Source organism: Lates calcarifer, linkage group LG5, assembly GCF_001640805.2.
Source record: "Lates calcarifer isolate ASB-BC8 linkage group LG5, TLL_Latcal_v3, whole genome shotgun sequence".
NCBI lineage: Eukaryota > Metazoa > Chordata > Actinopteri > Centropomidae > Lates > Lates calcarifer.
In genome coordinates this window covers 25,665,479-25,686,700 of record NC_066837.1, presented here as the reverse complement: position 1 = coordinate 25,686,700, position 21,222 = coordinate 25,665,479, and the positions used below count along the sequence as shown (strand labels likewise).

The window sequence follows — 21,222 nt, the reverse complement described above, 5'->3', positions numbered from 1 at the left end:
CATGTTCAGCATTTTTTTATGTTTTGTGAAATCTGTTGTTCCGCATATGTGAACGTGTGGGTCATGTTGTGAAACTGGCAAACAATTGTTGCTGCTCTGTGCAGAACTCTCAGAAAACCAGATGATCTCAAGCATGGTATAGCTCAGTGGCACTCTCATCTGAGTGCCACCATGGCCTGAGTGGTGGCAGGAGTGCATTCCAACCAGACGCATACATTTATTTCATGAAAAAGTTCATCTTCCCTGAAAAACACCACAAAAAAGAGTTTATGATAAAAGCTTAAAATCTGGAGTTCTATTTCAACTTACCATCAATTAGGGAGGCTCTTGCTCCGCCTTCCTACCAACCCCCAAGTTCTGCCCAACTGGTCACAAGTGTTAAGGAAACCATGTCAAGATTTATAGTGTATGTGGCATAAGTGCATTCCTTTTGCAGGGTGAAGTTACAGGAAGTCAGTAGGTTCCAAAACTGCAAGAGCATAATTCCTTCATATTTTCAGTTCTTTAACTGGGTTATCATCTCTACAAGCACAGGTAATGTTTATTGTGTTTATACAGTATCTTACATTCATGGAGTTTAATTTTTTATTATCCACTGCACAAAACTAAAAACAAACAAACAAATTTTTTAAGCAATCGGCAACAGAGAAGAAAGAGTTTCAGCACCTTGACAATGCATGCAGATGTTTTAATCCTGGGAACATTACTGAAAAACTAAGGAGCTAATGTTGTTTTTTTCTGATAGGACTCCAGCTTATGAAGCAGATGCAAAGATGACCGTTGAGTACCATGCCTCTACAGTGACAAACATGGACGTCGAAGACAGTAAAATTGGATATAGGCAGCTTTTATCAGATGGAAGCAAGTTCCGCTATTCAGGTAACAAAATAAAAACTTAATTTTACGCAGGGTTGGATAATATGACAATGTGAGACAAGAAATATTTATCAACTTGTCAGTTCCACACAGCTCCACAGAGCATTTTAACAACTTTCAGGGCCCACAACCTTGTTGTTTAAGTTCCATCTCACTGCTCTCATCAACAGAAATTATAAATACTTAAGATTACTGCTGACCACTCTTCACAATAGAGAAGTGTTTTTTTTGTACCTATGAGCAAAAACACTGATAAACCAATTGTAAATCCAGCATCACACAGCAGACAAAGTTAACTTGTTAAACCAGTGGAGCCTTTCACACCTTAAGCATTTCCCTCCTGAAATGGGTAATGAACAACATCGGAGCAAAAAGGGAAGTGAACATTGGACTTATATTTGTCAATTCACCAGAAACACCGGAGAAGTGCTGATGTTCTTCTGCATCTGTTCAACACATAAATATCTGCAATGTTAGCGAACAGCTTTATGAGGTTAACATGTCCATGTTGTTTTTACAATTTCGTTACGATGCCCTCCAGTTTTACATGATATCATTTAACATGTGAAAGTCAAATGTAAAAGTCAAGTAAAATGTTGGCTCTCAACAATTTTGCCATAGGGATATATTTATTAAGGTATATATGCATTATTATTGTTTCCTTTATCTTTTTTATTAGGTCAGTTGTGGGTGATGCTGCAATTCAATGAGCTGGGCAGCTTAATGGCAATATAAGATTTATAGAACTGTTGCATTAAAGTGATGAATTATTATGACTTATCACATATTTAATTCTCAGGATTAACTAAAAGCAGTCATTCCTGTCTGATTATTTCATCCATACAGATCGGCTCAATTTGTGTTTAAAATCATCTGACAGTTGAGTCAAAATAATACGAAACTACAAAACCTGTGAGATAAGATTTGATCCATATAATACAAAATGATATGGATAAAATACAGCCACCATTTTAATAAGGTTGACAGGTCTACTGGTTTATTATATCATATACAAAATGTGGTATTGCACTTCAAAACCACACACACCTTCAGAATAATAATGAATGATGTGTATCCCCAAAATAACAAGTAATTAGTCAGCCCCTTTTGCTTGAAATGACACTTGTGTACTTTATAATACTACTGATGAAGCACATAACCACAAGTTCCATGGATTACTTCAAATTAATCAAATGAAATCTTCTGTTTCTGTTTTGGTTGCTGCCACGTAGCTTATGTGCTGAGAAACAGCCCTTACAGGATTGCTACCGTTTGCCTTGGGCTCCTGTGTGCTCTCCTGGTGGTTGGTGCCATAGGTCAGAGTGTCCACCGTAAGTCTTCCTTTTTCTGTCTGTCAGATATTCACATGTGTTAGAAAGTTGCCAAATGTCACAGTAAAATTGCTGATGCACAACATAAAATTTATTCTCTCTGACAGACCAAAGAGTAGAGCAAGAGCAACACAACAACCTAAAAGCTGTGGTTAAAGAGAAAGAGAACCTACAGGAGAACCTGAAGACAGTGCAGAGAGAGAAACGGAATCTTGAAGTCATCCGTGATCAACTACAGGAAAACGTTAAATACATATCTAAAAGGAGAGAGCAACTAGAGGCAAATAACGGGTTATTGACTGAAGAGACACAAAACCTTAAACTTAGCCAAAGCCAGTTACAGACCAGTAACACTGCTTTAAATAAAGAAACTGAACAGCTCAGAGCAAGTAAAACACAGTTGGCTGCCAATAACAATGCCTTGTCTACAGCCAAAGACTTGTTACAAAAGCAATATGATTCAGTAGTCAAGCGCAAAAATGAGTTACAAGCCAATTATGATTCAGTGACCAGTGAGAAGAACAATTTACAGAACAAATTCAATAATGTAACCAAATCAAAAGAGCACCTGCAGATGAGTTACAATGACTTGAATTAAGAACCTAGAACATCTACAGGACAGATACAACTTCTCTAACAATGAGAAAGACAAGCTGGCAAGCAGTCACCAAAACCTGACATTAGAAAAAGACACTCTGCAAGCCACTTTCATTACGCTTAAAAAAGCGACAGATGAGTTGCGGGCTAGTTATGAATCTTTGGTTCAGGAAAAAAATGAGCTTGAAAGCAACTGCAAAAATGTGACCATGGAGAGAGACCTGCTGAAGGTGAAAATCGACAATCTGACTGTTGAGAGAGATCTTCTACAGGGGCAGACTGTGAAACTGAATGCAACGATTCAAGGTCAGTAGAAAGAATTAAGGAATTGACAAAAACAACATGTCATTTCACAAAATGTGATAGCACTGATAGCCATTCCATCTGATGAAAAACAATTTTTTTCACATGAAAACCACCAAAAATTGTTTGAAAATGTGCTCCAACTCTACTGTTTATAGATCAACGAATATTTTACATTTACAGATAAGAAGTGTCCCACTGGCTGGCAGAAGTTTCAGTACAGCTGCTACTTCACTTCTGTTGGCAAGAAAAACTGGCTGCAGAGCAGAGAGTACTGTCAAAACAAAGGAGCAGACCTGGCAATCATAAACAGCAGAGATGAAATGGTGAGTTTATCCGTTTGCATCATCTGCATAGTAAGTTGAGGGCATCTTACTTTAGTTCCGCTAACTGATATTTTCAGATTAACAATGGATCTAAGCACTATGTGTTCAGTGAAAGGGGTCATAGTGATAAAACTACAAAAAATGACAATATGACACAACTGTTTTTACAGGGTCAGACTCAGTACAGCTAAAGAAGAAGCTAAAGTGCTAAAAGAATGAATATTTGACTTAACTTCATCAGGTCACCAGACACACGACTTCAAAGGAATACTAATGTCATTTCATATATAATGGCTATGCAAATAGGCACATATTAACAGGTTTGCTGCAAACTTTATAAGGTGATGATGTGTTGATTTTAGCTGACTGTGCTCAAAATCAATTATTACGGCTTTAACTCTATATCTATTTATAACTGTTCACTCTTATTACTGCTTAAACAGGATGTTTGGCAGGACATAGTGTTCAGGAAACTTCTCTGGAAAATTTTTGAGACACAAGGAGGTTAAACTAAGATATAGCTACTTGAGAAAATGCAGCAAACCAAAATGTAAGGACCTAATGAAATAAAGTTTCAAATTTTTCTCAAATGGTTGATCTATTATCAAGTAGTGATATAATAATAACAATGATACATGTTATGAAATGTATTAAATGATACATCAGATAGGATAGAATACAGTTCTATCCCTATTGTATTGATAGAAACTGTATGTTTTAATAAAAGCTACACCATGGGAACTTGTAATTAAAGCTCCATTAACTGAATTTTTGATGACTTGATGGCAGTGGAATAAGCTGTAAACACAACACTGCTGTAATCTGAAGTTCATATGATGAAAATGTTTGGAAACATATAAACACAGAGGAACATGAGCACTTATTTGGAGATGTGTCTATGGCAACTCCACAAATGTGCGTCTAATATTCACATTTCTTTTAGCTCTTTTTTGTCTCCACCAGTCTGGTTCTTTAGCTGCTAAAAGCTCCTCTGTGTTCATCAGCCATTCACTAAATTCATTTATAACGTTATTACAGTCATTGTTAATGTAAAAATACAGTAGAGCTTTAAGCTATTTGTTCCACTATACCCCATTTATAACTAGCATGTCACATTATCTTGATGCATCTTTATTTGGAAAAAAAAAAAAAAAACATAGAGACTGCAATGACTTTAAAATACTGCTTCCCTTATAGACTTTCATCAACGGCTTGTATGGAAGTGAGAAAGAAGTCTGGATTGGATTGACCGATGAAGGAGTAGAAGGGGAGTGGAAGTGGGTGGATGGGACCCCACTGACTACAGCGTAAGAAAACTGAATTCACATCACTGTATATATACAAAATTAAAGCTCTAAGCAATGTTGACTTCATATACCCATGGGTAGAACAGTATTTATTCTCATTTTGGATGTATCTCCTTGTCCTACAGGTACTGGGGTAAAGACCAGCCCAACAGCTATAATGGGAGAAACCAGGACTGTGTGGAGTTCTGGCACCGTGCAACAGGGAAAGGCGACTGGAATGATGAGAACTGTAATATAGAGCAAAACTGGATCTGTGAAATGTAGATTTCCTGTACAGAGAGGGTCAGAGCTTTGATTAGCAATGCTGGCCACTCTCTGGCACGAATAATCATTATGTAATATCAGCATAGTACAAAAAAATGTCAGTGAATTATAAAATTATAAAATAACTGGAATATTACACACACTGTTTGCTTAGAAATCAATGTTATGTGACTATTTTACACACAGTGACGCACAGCACTGCTAACAGCTAAAGCCTGAAATGGGTTGTTTTGCAATGAATAATGTGTTATGAAGTTAAAATTAGCAGACTGCCCAGCTGGTGCGAGAGCAGATACAGGTAGATGTAGGTTGTTTGGAGCCAGCTTGGTGGGGGGACTGAGATTTCCATAGATATCTGTACATACTATAGAAACAACTCTGTGTAATAGTAATACAGTGTGAATAACGTGTGCCTCTGATGATTAGAGATCCAATAACTGGACATTTTAATGAATGATGACTGATATATAATTTACAGTTTACCCATATACAGAAAAAGACACATCCACACTATGTCAAGCTAATTTTCTACTCTGATTAGTTGATTCATATACTCATGAATGCATTTCCCAAGAGCTGTACCCATTCATTGTTTACTGACGTTAGCTCTTTCGTACTTGGTTATCATTGCTTCTTGTGTGACCAGGAGGCCATTAGGTATACACAGTATAAGTGGTTCACACTGATTCAGGGGAAATGGCCCCAGCAATAAACAAACTATATTACCACTGTATTATTAATATCTATTGAAATGGTGATATTACTACTGAACTCTACATGTGACAAAAGGCTTCAATATCCTAAAGAAACTCATTTTAAATATTATTTCATATATTCTGTTAATTACCTTCTAAACTCAGTATGATTCACCTGTGTAGATCTGTTTGCACCATTTACAGCTATTAAAATACTTAGGAGTTCAAGTCATTTGCTTAGTACCAATAACATTGTTTGTTTCCCACTGCCATGCACATTCTGTAATTTTCCTTGGTTATCTCCATCTAGTAGAGAATTGGCAAAATACCTAATGATTCTTGACTGAATTTGCCTACTGAGGAACTTACTTCTAGTACCTTACATGAAGTTTTTATTGATGGCAAAGAATGCTAAATGTACTGTATGTATAGGAAAACAAGGGTTGTGGTGTTTTCATGTTCCTGCTGTGAGAGCACATGGCTTTCTGTGTACACCTGAAACTGACACAAAGCTATTGAGCCACCTTAGCATCATACTGAACCTGTCAGAGCCAGACTTTCAGCCAGCACTGGTCAACTTCATGTCTTCTTGTCCATAGACATCCTGAACGTTATTTCCATCACTCATCATTTGTGTGACAAAAAGAGAGTCCATGCAAGAAGTATACTTAAATCTGCACTGATCAGATCAGTATTTTTAAATTGACAGTGGATCTTAACTATGTTAAGTTTTTCACTCATGGCTTCATTTTAGCTTCTTTTAGCTCGTTTGTTTTGGCCTCCAAATTCCTTTCTCATCAACCTTGTTTCACCACGTCTGATAGACCCACTACAGTGCTAATGTTGCTAGCACTAGATGGCTACATTTCAAAACTCATTAAATCTAATAGCAATGCTTCCCAGGAGCAGTCATACTTGACTGTCACAGTTATATTGTTAAAAATGGTTGTTTTGGTTTGATATATTGCTGAGCCAGCTTCTCTGACCATCATTATTCACTATGGCGCTACAACATCAGTGTTCTAATTAGACTATGCTTGAGGGGATAACCATTTACAGCCCTAAGCAACAAAACTGTGTAATACAGCAGTGTTACAAGAAGATGAGTCTGTTGCATTGTTGTCTGAATCTCCTCCACCATTTGGCCTGGCAGCCCCATAGCCAGAGATCCCACTCATTCCTCTCCAGACCGCCTTCGCATTTGCTGAAAAGTGAGTTCTCATTTCTCTCTCTCTACTGTAGATGTTCTTTTCATTATCTTTTTCCTTCAATACTTTTGAATAGCCATAATCAAATGTTTCACCTTACGTGCACAGTAGTTTATTAAAAACACTTTAATCCAAGTGAACATGTGCCCACATCAGATCTGCAGATTGTTGTGAGTGGCGCTACCTGCTATTAAATGTAAAGAAGACCAACAAGGTGTTAGATTCCAGTGACTCAGACATGTCTGAGGAACAAATGTAATTTTTTATAAAAGCAGCACTCCATTGAACTCATACTTAAAGCTCTGTTTGCTTGTCTTTTGTGGCTCTGGAGGGTCAGTACCTCAGCTTTGGTGTAAGATTAAAACTTTTAACAGATGCAATTAAAATTTAACTTAACCTCTTTGGATCTGTTTGTCATTTTTCTTAGCTATTATTCCATCACTCTTTCTTAGATCCTCAATGTGTCCATGGCTCATCAGTGCTTGAGCCCCATCTGCTCTGTGACTCTATTTCTGGCAATTATTCTGGGTCTGAGAGGCAAGCTGCAGGTGCTAGTGTCAGACAAGGGAGTTATTCCATTTTTAACATGCATGTCCATGTCATTTAAACAAATATATTTAGAAATATGGGCCTTGGGCCTTAGAGAAAAGAATCTAGAAATAGAGAAAAAAAACTGAATAAACCATTAGCTCAGAACGTCTGAACAGTTTATGCAAATATGAACAAGATATGCAAATATGACATCTAAGAATTACAGTACATTTATTTAGCCATTTATCATTCTATGTATGTACATTTATATTGTCAATGGATATTCAACTGCAAATACCTGTGAGACATTAGACAGGTATGAGTATTATGGATAACATGATCCAACAGCAGACAGTTATGCGTACCTTAATTCTTGTGATAAATGAAATGGTGAATACCCCTGATAATGATACAGTATACTTTGGAGGAATGGGTTGGAAAAAATGGCATGTTACTATATAATCATCTTAAATAGAAGTGTAAACCATGGCTACAATTTGAATGAGCTAAAATGATTTTCTTTTGTTCATTAAAAGACAAAATATCTTTGATTGAACGACTGCAAGGGGCACTAGTCTGTTACTGTAATGCTGTAAAGGGGGATTGTTGAGTAGATCATTTTCGTGTGTGGTGTTATGATGTCAACAACCTCTGTAGTCTCATTTAGCCACTCGTTAGCAACTGCCTTTTTTAACACATGTAAAAGCTTAAAAAAATAATAAGTAGGGTATTTTCTGACATATTTTATGTCCTGACCTTATTTCAGGCATTTAACCAAAAACCCACTCAAAAAGCCCATTGACTTTCCTAAAACCCAAATATTAGTTGGTATTTTAGCACTCCTGGTTCCATGGTAGTCATTCCCCCACCACTATATTGCAGGGTATATGGAAGTCTGCACAGAGCCTCATGTACACCCTCTGATAACAAAATGTATGTCACATGGATCCTAGCAGACTTACTTGCAGATGCAGAAAGTTTGACACTAGCTTAATTCATACCTCAATCATTACCTCCTGGACAGACAGATGGTCAGCTGACCATCAGCTATAGCTGACCATCTGTCTGTCTATCTAGTATCTCTACTACCCCACCCACTCAAACAGGTAGGTGGTGAGTTCCCAGTTTGGCTGTACTGCTGTGTGGGAGCAGCTCCATGTATATTCACTGCTCCCGAGAAAGGTACAGTTAAAAGTCTCGGCTTCACATTCTTTTAATATACTTTACACACATTATGATTGATATACACACTTAAAATTCTATGTTGTGATGTAGCCTAAATATAAATATAATATATTTAAGCTGAGGAATGTGTTAAGAAAGTAAAAGTCTTTGGGTTCTATTTTCCTGTTCTTGAAATTCACTTTGCCTGTGTGTGTGGTTTTGGCATAAACTGCACAGCACGAGGTGCACAGTTGAGAGGAGAGGCACAATCAGGTAGGAAGTTAGACTTTGTGTTGGGACTAGCACTCTGCTGCCACTTCTGTGGACAGGAGATGGCTGCAGATTTATGGCAGTATGTGTTCATGTTGTAACACTCACCACCTTCCAGACAGCAAATAGATTTCCTGGAGAAGCCCTCTGTTGTTGTCATACTTCACTTGATTGGCACAGCTAGTTATCACCACACCCTGTATATATACTGCACTTCACCCAGCAACTTTGCTCTTTGCTCTGTTGCACCTACAGTTATCTAAAAAATAAAGCACACCCTATGGAAACTGTTTACTTTTTCAACATATTTGAACCAACATCCATGAAACACTGAAGGATTCAAACATCTGACTAATTTTCAGAATTTAAAACAAACAACAAACAGACCAGTCACATGAGAAAGTACATACACCCTGACATTTATCACATCTTCACATTCATAAAATTCGAATCAGGAGTTCCAGATTAGGTGGCAATTATTAGAACCCTCTTAGCGGGTGCTGGTACAAGCTGTCTTATTTCAACCTCTGCCATGGTCTACAGTAGGGTTTTCTTTGCTACTGAATTGTGTGGTGGTCTCAAAGGCCGTCAGGAAAAAGGTTGTGATAGGCATATGAGTCTGGCAAGGGATGTGAAAAGGTTTGAAAACAGTTATTCCACTGCAAGGATTGAAGGAGGGTCACACAATGTCAACATTAGAGATAGACCGATATGGTTTTTTTCAGGGCCGATACCAATACATACGTCATTTTTGCATGTTTTCACATTATTTTCTCACAGACCTTGAGAACTCAGAAGAGTCACAGCCTCTGCTGCCTGAACTAGTTACATATTACACTTGTGGGAGAGGCCAGTAACCTTTGTGATATTGTGCAATCTAAAACCTTCCTTCCCTTCTTCCTTAACCCTTGTTCAGCTCTATTTGAGTTCTCAGAGCATTGGTTTGCCAGGTGATTCTTTCAGGTAGGTTATTTGTATCATTTTTTTTTTTAAAATTCCACATTATTCCTTAGCCATTGGGCATTTTGAGTGATTACTCCATATTAGTCTGACAATACATGTGACTTGTCTTTTTGTCTTCATATACTGAACATTTCAATTGATCCTGTCCAAAAGCAACTCCTCTCATAACAAATGTAGCTAAAAAGTTTGTGGTTGAAAACCACATGTTATTTAGATGTCCTTTATTAAAGGAAGTTGCAGGTGGGAGCAAATTTGTGTACTCTGTCTAGCTGTAGAGCATTTAAAAAATATTTTTTCAAGAAGCAAAACCCCAGATTATGTTCAATGAGTAAGTTTTATAAGTTTTAACTACATCTAATCTTCTCATTTCTCAACTTTTTTTTTTTTTTTTTTTTTTTTTTACTGTGATCTGTTTGCTCTGCACCAAGCATTTTCTATTTTAAACTTACTAAGGTTATTTCCTTAGAAATAAGACAGACAATGTTCCCCCTCAAACTTTGCCTCTGCTGGCAATCACTTCAATCAGTGCATTGATAATGACATCACCTGAGTTGTAGTGTTAACCTAATGTCTGGCTCCCACTGTGCTCATTTGGAGCAAAGTACCTAAGTACATTTACTTGGGTACTTTGCTTAAATACAAGTTTAAGATACTTGTATTGTACTTGGATGCTTACATTTTACTATACCCATCTATGCTCTATTACATTTCAATGGGAAGTATTATATATATATATATATATATGAATGAATGAATATAAAGCTGTTCAAATGACCTTCTTCTTTAAACTACAACAATAAAATGTTCCATTTTCTAAACTAACATATCTTGAGATGACTTAATAAAAAAGGATTTGTAGATAAATAATATTAATTTCTAAAGATCATTTTTAAATAATAACAATTACTGTTCAGCTAGGCTAGTTGTAAGTCCAAAGGTAATGGAGCATTTTCAGGCAAAGTCATAATTCATCAGTAATACCCAATGACCTAATAACCTACTATAACACTTAGATTGCTTGGACATGTGGCCGTAAATGGTCACTGCAGAGTTTTGGCATTAAACTCACTGTTGAAACTCATTGTAGTTTTTGATACTTGACAACTGGCTTGTAAATTTGCAGGTTAACGTTTAATGCCCTTGTGGCTGTATGGATCAAAAAGTGGTGTATGGTATGCCTAACTGACTTCTCAGTCAGAAAAAGTGATGGATTCTACAAAGGACAACAATGCAAAGTAGGAATCCTTTTTTTTTTTTTTTTTTTTTTTTTACCTTTAAGTGTCTCAATTGTAATATGTAATAATGTATAAATGTATAATTGTATAGATCATCAAGATCATCATTGTATAGATCAAGTCAGCTGAATCTTGAGAGTAATTTCACTCTTTTAACACTCTTTTAACACACAGGGTAAATGTGAAAAGTCTTGTGTCTAAATTCCGAGACAAAAAGATATCAGGAACGTCTACTTGTTCAAAGGAAAAAGACAAAAGGTAAAAGATCTTTCAGCATATTTCAAATGATGCGTAAAGCAGTTTTGCTTTCTATTTACCTGACTGAGAAATGCATCAATAATGAATGAACGTGCATAGACATGAATTGGGGCATGTTTTGCATTTGAAAAAATAATTGTTTTTGCTTCTCACCAAAATGAGAATGAGTCTGATTTCTACCTGCCATTCTCTGCTTCTGAGTATGGGTTAGGGTGTATTAGGATGCCAAAAGGATGGTTTTAAAGTGATTATGTCACTAAATGTTGGTTGTCAGTGTTTGAAGGAATAGTTTCACATTATAGGAAATATGGTAATTAGCTTTTTTTTTGTGAAAGTTAGATGAGATGATTGATACCAATTTCATATATTTATGCTTAGCACAAAGACTGGAAACAGGTGGAAACAGCTAGTCTAGCTCTGTCTGAGGGAAATAAAATGCACTAGCAGCACCAACATTTAACATATGTCCATTTTCCAGTTGATGAAACACAACACTACCGAGGCTAGTTGCTTTGTACGAAGCTAAGCTAACAGCCTACTGGCTGTAGTTTCACCTCATATTTCTCAAAAATGTTGAATAAGTTGGACTTCTTACTTTTACTCTTCACATGTGCCAGTTTACAAACTAAATTTTTAAAAAACTACTTTTTTAGTGTGAAACCACTAGGATCTATATACTCTGTTTGTGAGACAGAGAGGTCATCAAAGGACATCCCTCTTCTTTCCAGAGAAGAACAGTGAGATATGACTCATACTTCATTCATTTATATTCTGATGTAACATTCATATTGTACAATAAAAGAAAACATTGTCTCTGCTTTGGTGATTTGTTATCACACTTCCCAAACATCCCGTATTATGTAAATATGTGTTAGAATTAGTTTTAACATCTTTCCCACTGTTAAACTAAATCTATATCTTTTGGTTTTTCCAGTGAAAAAACACCATGGTCCACACACTCTGCATGTGCATCAGAGAGGTCTTCTAAAGATATCCCACTCTATTTTGGGAAAAATCAGTAAGACAACAAATCTCCTTTTAGTTTAAAAACCTGGTAATAGACACAGACAATAAAAAATGACATCAATATCAACTAGAAAATGCATTTCCTGTGGAAAATGCGTGTGAATGCTGAGAGCTGAATGGATCGCTGAAGCAATGCTTAAAATGTCTGAAATTATGGTTGAAATGAAGAAGAAAAACATAGAAGTTGGAAGTCAGTTGGAAATCAAAAGTAATTTCTGAAGCAATGATTAAAGTGGTGGAAATTAGCAGAGAGAGAGGGTAGATGCAGAAGCTGAAATTTAAAACCAACAGCTGAACTATTCAGATGAATAGCAAAATTGCAATAGCAAAGTTGAACATTTTAAAAAGTGTAAAGAGTTGAGGAAAGTTGAATAAGCACAAATGTAAAAAGGGTAATAGTTTAAGCCTCTTAATAATTGAATGGTTTCTATAACAGAAAGTATGCAGGATGTGTGTGTGCAAGTGAGAGTGATAGAGAGAGAGAAAGAGAGAGAGAGAGAGAGAGAGAGAGAGAGAGAGAGAGAGAGAGGAGGTGAGGGACAAACAGTTAAAAGGAGAGGTGTGTGTTAGGGTAAATCACCAATCAAAATGACCAATGTGTTAATGTGCAGGTGTCAGTTGTATGTGTGTGTGTGTGTGTGTGTGTGTGTGTGTGTGTAAACAGCACAGAGAGCAGAGGAGGTCTTAATGACCAGATGTCCATCAGGCAGCTGCAGTAAGCTGGCCCTCATTCACAGTCACACAGTACTGAGAGGTGGCTCAACCCACCTCTGGAATTTGTGTTATTGATTAAAAAACCATAGCTGCTATCAATGAAATGGGGTGACTACCAGCACCAGGAGACTTTACTGAACACAGACATGTGTCATTTGTGTAGATAAAGTGAAAAATGACCACAGGATGGCAGTTTAAAAACTGGCCTGGTTTGGCTATTTTATGAACAGAGAGAGAGAGCCAGATAATATGGAGCAGGTGAGGGCTCCTCTTGGTGATCAGAGGCTGCTACTTCAAAAACTGTGAATCCTATGGCTTAGGGAGTCACACTGTGTGACAGAGCACAAAATTATCTACAATCTGAGGTATAAACTGTGTGTGAGAAGTGAAAGGTGTGGGCAGGAGAAGACTTGAAGCACACACATTTCTGAAAAAGTTGAAGGACTGAATGGCTAGAGTGGGTGATGTCACTGTGTTTAAATTAAGTTTCTAGCACAAAGTATGCTGAAGTAGTAAAGGTTTAAAGAGGCTGAAGTTTTGGAGAATTTGAACATTCCGTCCATTCATTTGAATGAGAAGAATTTTGCAGAAAAAGCTAAATATTACAAAAATTATAAATAGTACTAAAAAGTTGTATACAATCAGGAATTTCCTGAATGAGCTGAACATTTTGATACCTGAATAGTTTTAATAGCACAAAGTATGCGGGACTAGTTAGATGCCGTACAAAAGAATAAGAATAAAGATTTGAAGAACTATAGTGTGAATGCTCTCAGCATTCACACTATATTAACATATTTAAACTTTTATCAGCTCTTGGTGAGTAAAGGAATGAAGTTTGATGCATCCTTTCTTCTCAATTGATAAGTAAACAGGTGTTAGCGCTAACATTAGCTATGTAGCATAACAAAAATCTACATATAGCACCTTCAATACACATAGTTTTATTTCTATCCCAGCAGTTTTCATTCAACTCACTGCTCTCAGTTGCATAGTATTTCCCAGTTATTTATATCATGTTTGTATGAAAATGTATTTACAAACAGCATTTTTGCATCTGAGGACTGAAGACTGTCTAATACTTTTAGAAACAGGGGCATCAGTGTCTGTGTCTAGTTATGAGACAAAGGGTATCTTTCTACAGTAACCCTCATCTCTAAAGTATAGGTTCTATTGTGCACTCTTCTCAACACATTGGACTTCTGAAAAAAACTGAAATTGTACTCTCTTGGAATATTCTTTTAGAAAGCTAGCCTCTTTGTTTTTAACATACAATATTTTAGTGATTTTTTTTCCCTTCAGAAAACTACCATATGGGATGCCCCAAGCTTGGGGTGGACATGTGCTATGTCCTAGGTACCCACCCAGGTATGTTTCCTCCATATAAATGTATCTGATACCATGCGATACATCTATCTAATCAACTACACTGTCTGAAAACTCAGATATATGTACTGTAAATTGTGTTGTATGTAATGATTTTCAGGTTAAAAGCAGACACATCTCTCTGATTTAAAGAATGTGAAGTCTCATTTTGGAACAGATTAAGTTTTTTTCCTGTTATTATCTGAAGATGAATGACACAATGAATATGTTGTTGTGACTTCAGGGCAAAATTGAACAGTCCAAGATCCAGTTCGGAGACACAGAGGACTAATCACGGCATGGATTTGCCTCCAAATTTTACGTAAGACAAAAACTTTGATCTTTAAAAAATATACTAAGATGCTGAAATCCTCCCAGTTACCTTATGGTGATAATACAGTAACTTTGTACAGCTACTAAACAGAGAATCTAGACATTGCAGGAATAAAGTCCTTTTTCTGCTTCTAATTCCCTTTTCTCAGTCCGGTCTATCCAGAGAGAGCATTCACATCTGACACATCTGATTATTCATCAAGTAGGACTTCTGGATCAAGGGATTCCCAATATGATGAGGAGACAGTCATATATGATGATATGTGAGACACATTTTAATTTCACTAATATACAGTTGAAGGGGTACTCCAGCAAGTAGTATTGCAGTTTCTTAAAAACTGATCAAAATGGATGCAGGAGGCTGAGATGTCCTGACTCTTAGGCAACAAAAACACTGAATCCTGTGCCCCTAACAATATAGTTTTCCATCTTTTTGTTTACGCCCTCCAAGCACTTTCATGTTTTAAACTCCATGATCCAAGTTAGTAACTCATAAAATGTTTGTCCTCTCTTACCCCCAGTTATGATAACCTTGATGACTTAAAATGGGGTTGTGAGGTTGGTTTATAACTCAGCAAAAAACAAAAGACTATCAATGGCAGCAGCTGATGTTTGCTGGTTAAGAGTTACCTTGGCTGTGGTTTGATTCTAAAGATGTTCCTCAGAGAGCATGTAAATGGGATAAAATATTGGTCTTCTGGACTTCCCATGATATTTTACCAACATACCATTGAATTCTGATGATCCAAACGTTGTTTCTTTCATCATACCGTGTGTACTACTACACTAAAATTGCTTTAAAAACTGCTGCAGTTGTTGCACCTGCTAGCTTAAGAAATTAAGAGTTGAAATTAAAAGTTGCTTTATGGACAGTGACATGACAGAATGTACGCATGTATTTATGTGATATTATGAAATGCAATTTGACATGAAGTAAAAGTGTATCAGGAGAAAGCCCAAAAAATTTAGAATAAAAATATAAAAAAATAATTATATCCAATTAAATTCAGTTACCATGAAAATACTGAACATTTTTGGTTCCAAAGTTGATTCTTTGGGATATTTACAATAGCTAGTTTCCTCACAACATAAACAAAGTCTGTCTATATTAAAAAGTCTCAATAAAAATAATTCAGTGTATGGCCCTCTTTAGCTAACAGACACTCCTTCCAATCATTATGGTTTAGAGGCCAGGCTAACACGTAACACATATAGCATAGACTCCTATTACTTCTTCAAGTGGTAACTGAAAGAAGCTGCACTTCATTTCTCTTTTTGAAAACAGAGAGGAGGAAGGTAATCTGTGACATTTGTCGCCGGGCTGCAGCTGTGAAGATCTGCCTGACCTGTAACATTTCCTACTGTGAGTATGATGTTCGCCAGCACTACACAGTGGAAGCCCTGCAGAGACACTTACTCAAAGACGTGTGTGACAATATCGAGGGGAAACGCTGTCTGACACTACCAAAAGTCTCTAGAGTTCTTCTGCAGAACTGATCAGTTTCAGATCTGCAGCATTTGTGTACAGGGAAATCACAGAGGACATGACATTATCTCCCAGAGGGCACAGCATGCTGCAAGACAGGTGAAAATCAGAAAATGTATAAATACTGGGGAAAGTGTCTTGTAATACTAATGTTTTGCTGCATAATGTGTATTACTGTACAATTACAGACCTCTGGCGGTGAAAAATACTGGGACACTGACCTACCTGATACAGGTGAGTAAAAACTTCAACTTCCCTGATTACAGGCACACTGATACATGTTAAATTTGTTTGACATTTCAGTGACAGTGATCTGAATGAAGAAATTAGCCATGTAATTGTTAAACAATAAAAGCAATACAATTTTTTTTCCCACTCGATAAAGCATATACTGCATCTAAAAATGAACTGTAGGATTTTGTGTAGAGGGTATAAAAAGTTTCTTCTCACTTAATTTAAAGCAAAATTGGTCATTTAGTCTGCTGTTGCTAGTCATGAAGTGTGAAAGACAAATTATCTTTGAAAGCTTTCAAATAGCAATAAGGAAACTATGTCTTTCTTTGATGTAATATATTTTTATGACAGGCAATTAGAAAGTATTTTGTCTGACGTGGCTGGGCAAAGGTAAAAACTATAAAATATGATTAAATATGTATATGGTGTTGTGCATCATGATGTTATTTTTATGACAATATGAATGTATCTATCTCTCAATCAATCTCTCTTGATATTATTCACAACTTATTCCTACATATTCAGACTTACAGACTTTGACTGAACTGGTTTCCAGTAGTTAGTGATTCATTGTCAGTTGTAGCATTTAACACATTCTGTAGTTTTACTGCAAATTGATTCTCAGAACAAACATTTCCAAAACTGTCCTCAGAATGAACTACTTCTCATGACCCTGAAACAGACACACCAAAAACAGTAATTCTAATAAATTATCTGAATTCATTTTCAAAGTGTGGATTTGCCACGCCCATTGCTTTTGGAAATCAGAAGCATGCAGTGCAGCCAGACAGAGTTGAGAGTGTAGAATCAGATATAATAACCTGAGTGTTTCTCAACATGATCATGTTTGGTTATTAGGTCTAAATTGTACAAAGGGACACAGATGACATTTTTTTATCCTAAGGTTTGCCAGTGGTGCCCCCTCCTGGTGAGATCAAGTGTGTGTCAGAGAAGCCAAACTCTGCAGTTCTGAGCTGGGGTTGCCCAAAAGGACTGGAGGGGCGTAAGAGCTTCAGAGTGAAGTGGAGCCCCTCAGAGAATGAGGAAGTAACCACAGATTTTTATAAAATTGAAATAGACAACCTTCAACTTGGACAACAGTATTTTTTCAGTGTGGCCACAGAAGATGAGGATGGTAATTTAAGTAAATGGGTCACAGCATCTGTTTTCACAGGTATTATTAGACATTTCATATTCCTTGCATTCCACTGCAGTGTATTTACATTATATTGAGTGAATAAAAATGTTTTTGTTTCAAATGACTATCTTGCAGTGGTGCCGCCCCCTCGACACTTAACAAAAGGACACACAGGGGCCACGGCTATGTCTCTGGAATGGACCAAAGGAGACAACATGGATGGAATTCCACATCAGTTCCTTGTTAAAGTCAAAAGTCCAGGGAAGGAGTCCATTTGCAATATGCACCAAGGACTGCAACAAGACATTCTCAGATTTAGAGCCGGACACAGAGTACACTATATCTGTCTTAACTGTACTGAACGGTCAGCTGCAGTAAGGAGGTCTCTATCACTGCACACACAGGTGAGAGGTATTTTTATATTAAATGTATATTAGCACTAAACACAAAGTAGAGCTGAGGTTGATGCAAATGACATTAACTTGGCAGGAATAAACCATAGTTTGGACCAATTAAAATTTTGACTTGATGATGGCACTAGATGAAAAGTCAAGGGTCATTGTCCCTTAAACTGAACCTTATTACAGTTCATCCTGAGATGGATATAAACATCTATAGCTCATGTCATGGCAAAGTTGTTGAGACTCTTCAGTCACAACCATAAATTTAGAACCTCATCGGTTGCACTAGAGGAAAAGTCAGGAGATCTTTAAAATCACTAAGATATATCAAATAGGAACCATGAATATCTGTATAAAGTTGCAGAGGATTATGTAGTACATTTCAACATTTCATGGCAAACAATGCAATAGACGAGAGGTATTTCAAAAGACCTAAACCAATTAAGCTAACTTGTCGTAAGATATCATTATCGAGACCCAACAAACCTGTTCAGGGCCACAGAAAACATTTTACACAATGTTATGTGTAAAAGTTCTGACAGGTTAAGTGGTCCTTCCAATGATGACTGAGCTGATATAGCTGAGCTGCATAGATACCCTGATTAAGAGCAAAATATAACATCCTGTACATTCATCTCTTCATCGTCTCTTCTTGTTGATTCACAGAGCCAAGTCTCAGGGAGGTGCTGTCAAAGATTGGACTTGAAGAACAGCATGACAGCAAGCTCACACTTAGCACTGTCCTAGAGATTAATCAAAATGATACAGCAGAGAACAAACTTGAAACTGCAAAGTCACTTCCCATAGCCTTTTTGAAGAGACTTATGATGTTGAACACAAATGCTAGAAGTGTCAAATGTGTGTCCTGCGATGTTGACACAGACAAGAGCAATGCCATCAATCCTCTGGACCTTATAACTGCATTGTTCCTCTGTTCAGACAGCTTTCTCCAGCAGCATATAGTTCTGAAAATGGCACTCTGCCAGTTTGCCATCCCTCTGTTGGTGCCCAACAGTGAAACAAAAGAACTCACAATGATGCTGTGGTCCATGCGCGAAATAGTCCGAACTTACAGACCCCCCCAGCAGGCATTCCTAAAGTTAAACTGTGAAGAAAGAATTGTGAACTCTGATAGTCCTCTGGTGTCATTTGTCAGGCTAGGGCGGACAGGCCTGTCCAAGTCTCTTACATTGAACAAACTACTCTGTAATACTGAACACAACCTGCTCAGTAACACTGAGCAGTACCATGACACATTTTATCATCGTAACATGGTGTGTGGTGATATCCCCAGGAGGATTTCAGATGGGCTGGTTGAGATCAGCTGGTATCTCCCATGTGGGGACAGGAACATTGACAAATTCACTGAGCCAATGGCTGTTGCAAACCTCAGAGGAGACATCAGGTTTTTTGACAAGCAGTTTTCATTCCTCTGTCAGACGTCTGCAGCTGTCTACATCTTCCATAATGAATCAGAAACTAATTACTTAAAGTGTCTGGAAGGAAAAGATGTGAAAGCAAATGTCATTTTCATTAGCAGCGGGAAAACCTTCACACTCAAAATGTTGATGAAGGAACCACATTTAAAGACAATTGATGTAAGCCAGAAGAAAAAAACTGATGCAGAGCTGATAAAAGCCCTCCAGGAGTCAATCTCGAAGATGCTAGAAAAGTGCAGAAACAAAGTGTCTGTGGCAAATCAGGCTGACCAAGCTCGCTGGTGTGGGATCCTGGTTGATGAGGATGGTGATGACTGCCAGAGTGCGTGGAAGAATGTGAAGAAAATCACCAAACATGTCACTAACACTTCTGAATTCAAGGACAAACAACTGCCTTGCCAAGGACACATCTGGAAAAGACTTTCGCAGCTGGAAACAGAGTGTTGGAGAATGTGGAAAGCTGGAAACCAGAAAACTGAAGACTACCATAAGTCTCTGAAAGCAAAAGAAGATGAGCTTGATGAGCTTAAAAGGAAGCAGCAAAGATTTGAGATGACAGCTTCAATGATAAGCTTTCTTCAGGGGGTAGTGACCTCAGAAGTGCAGAGCTACTACTTCCTCAAATGGCTGGAAACAGAACTGGACGATCTGTCCCGGCACCAGCTATCGTCTCTGCAGGATCAATACAAAGATCTACTCCAGAAATCTCTTCAAAAAACTGAAAAAATTGCAGAGATTGACAAGCAAATTTCTGCTTATTCTTTACGCCTGGAGCACTTTTTTCGGGAGTGTGGGCAGCTGTATGAGTGTGCGAGTTATATGCCACAATACAGCTGTCGGAGAAAAAATATGGAACAACTCCCTGCACTGTATGCTCAGATGCTGCTGGATGGTTTCCCTCTTGAACTTGTTGATGGAGATGCAGTAAGCATCCCGATGAAATGGATCACCGATGTGCTTCATAAGCTTCACTACATTATGCACTCTAACAGTAAGCTCAAGATCATTACAGTCATCGGACCTGAAAATTCAGGAAAATCGACTCTGCTCAACACCATGTTTGGTGTCAGGTTTGCTGTCAGTAAAGGAACATGCACCAGAGGAGCTTTCATCCAGTTGATCAATGTCAACAAAGACATGAGGGAGGAACTGGGCTGTGACTGCATCATGATCATTGACACTGAGGGACTGAAGCCACATCTGATGGTTCAAGATGATTTCAGCCATGAACACGACAAGGATGTAGCGAGCCTCGCTGTGGCGCTCAGTGACACCACAATTGTCACTGTTTCCAGGGACAACTCCACAGAGAAAGACATCTTAGAAATGTTGCTTAATGCTTTCACAAGGTTGAAGGATGTGGGCAAGAAGCCATTCTGTCATTTTGTACATACTAACATGTCTGACATGCCTATTGTAGAAAGAAAGAAGAGAAGTAAAGACATGGTGGAACAGCTCAATGAAATGATCCGGAAGGACGCTAAGATGAAGAAGGCCAACATCACTAGGATCACAGATGTGATGAAGTTTGACCCAGACACTTGCAACTGGTGCATTCCCCCAGTTTGGCATGGGACTCCACCAATGGCTCCTTTCAGTGTTGACTACAGTGAGACTGTGTATGCTTTGAAGAAGCGATTGATAGGGGACCTTGCAAAGTGCAAAGAAAGAGGTGATCTGACACATTTTATCAGAAGGGTAGCAACCCTCTGGAAGGCTCTGTGAGCTATATGAGCTTATGAGAAAATGCATGAAACT

The 21,222-nt window shown here is 37.6% G+C and overlaps 2 protein-coding genes across 2 annotated transcripts; both read left to right on the top strand.

The window, feature by feature from the left end:
- The first annotated feature begins 367 nt into the window (after positions 1–367).
- Positions 368–5,931, top strand: LOC108900137 (CD209 antigen-like). The gene is given in 8 exon segments (XM_018700999.2): positions 368–534; positions 746–879; positions 2,109–2,207; positions 2,315–2,799; positions 2,801–3,110; positions 3,291–3,433; positions 4,631–4,740; positions 4,866–5,931. Coding segments are annotated over 7 exon segments (1,392 nt in total). The 5' UTR covers positions 368–534; positions 746–773; the 3' UTR covers positions 5,005–5,931.
- Positions 5,932–15,238: 9,307 nt separating this feature from the next.
- On the top strand, positions 15,239–21,193 carry LOC108900128 (up-regulator of cell proliferation-like). Its single transcript, XM_051070292.1, is given in 9 exon segments — positions 15,239–15,251; positions 16,052–16,227; positions 16,229–16,351; positions 16,441–16,486; positions 17,391–17,660; positions 17,760–17,896; positions 17,898–17,993; positions 17,995–18,028; positions 18,692–21,193. Coding segments are annotated over 9 exon segments (3,393 nt in total). The 3' UTR covers positions 21,190–21,193.
- Positions 21,194–21,222: the final 29 nt, after the last annotated feature.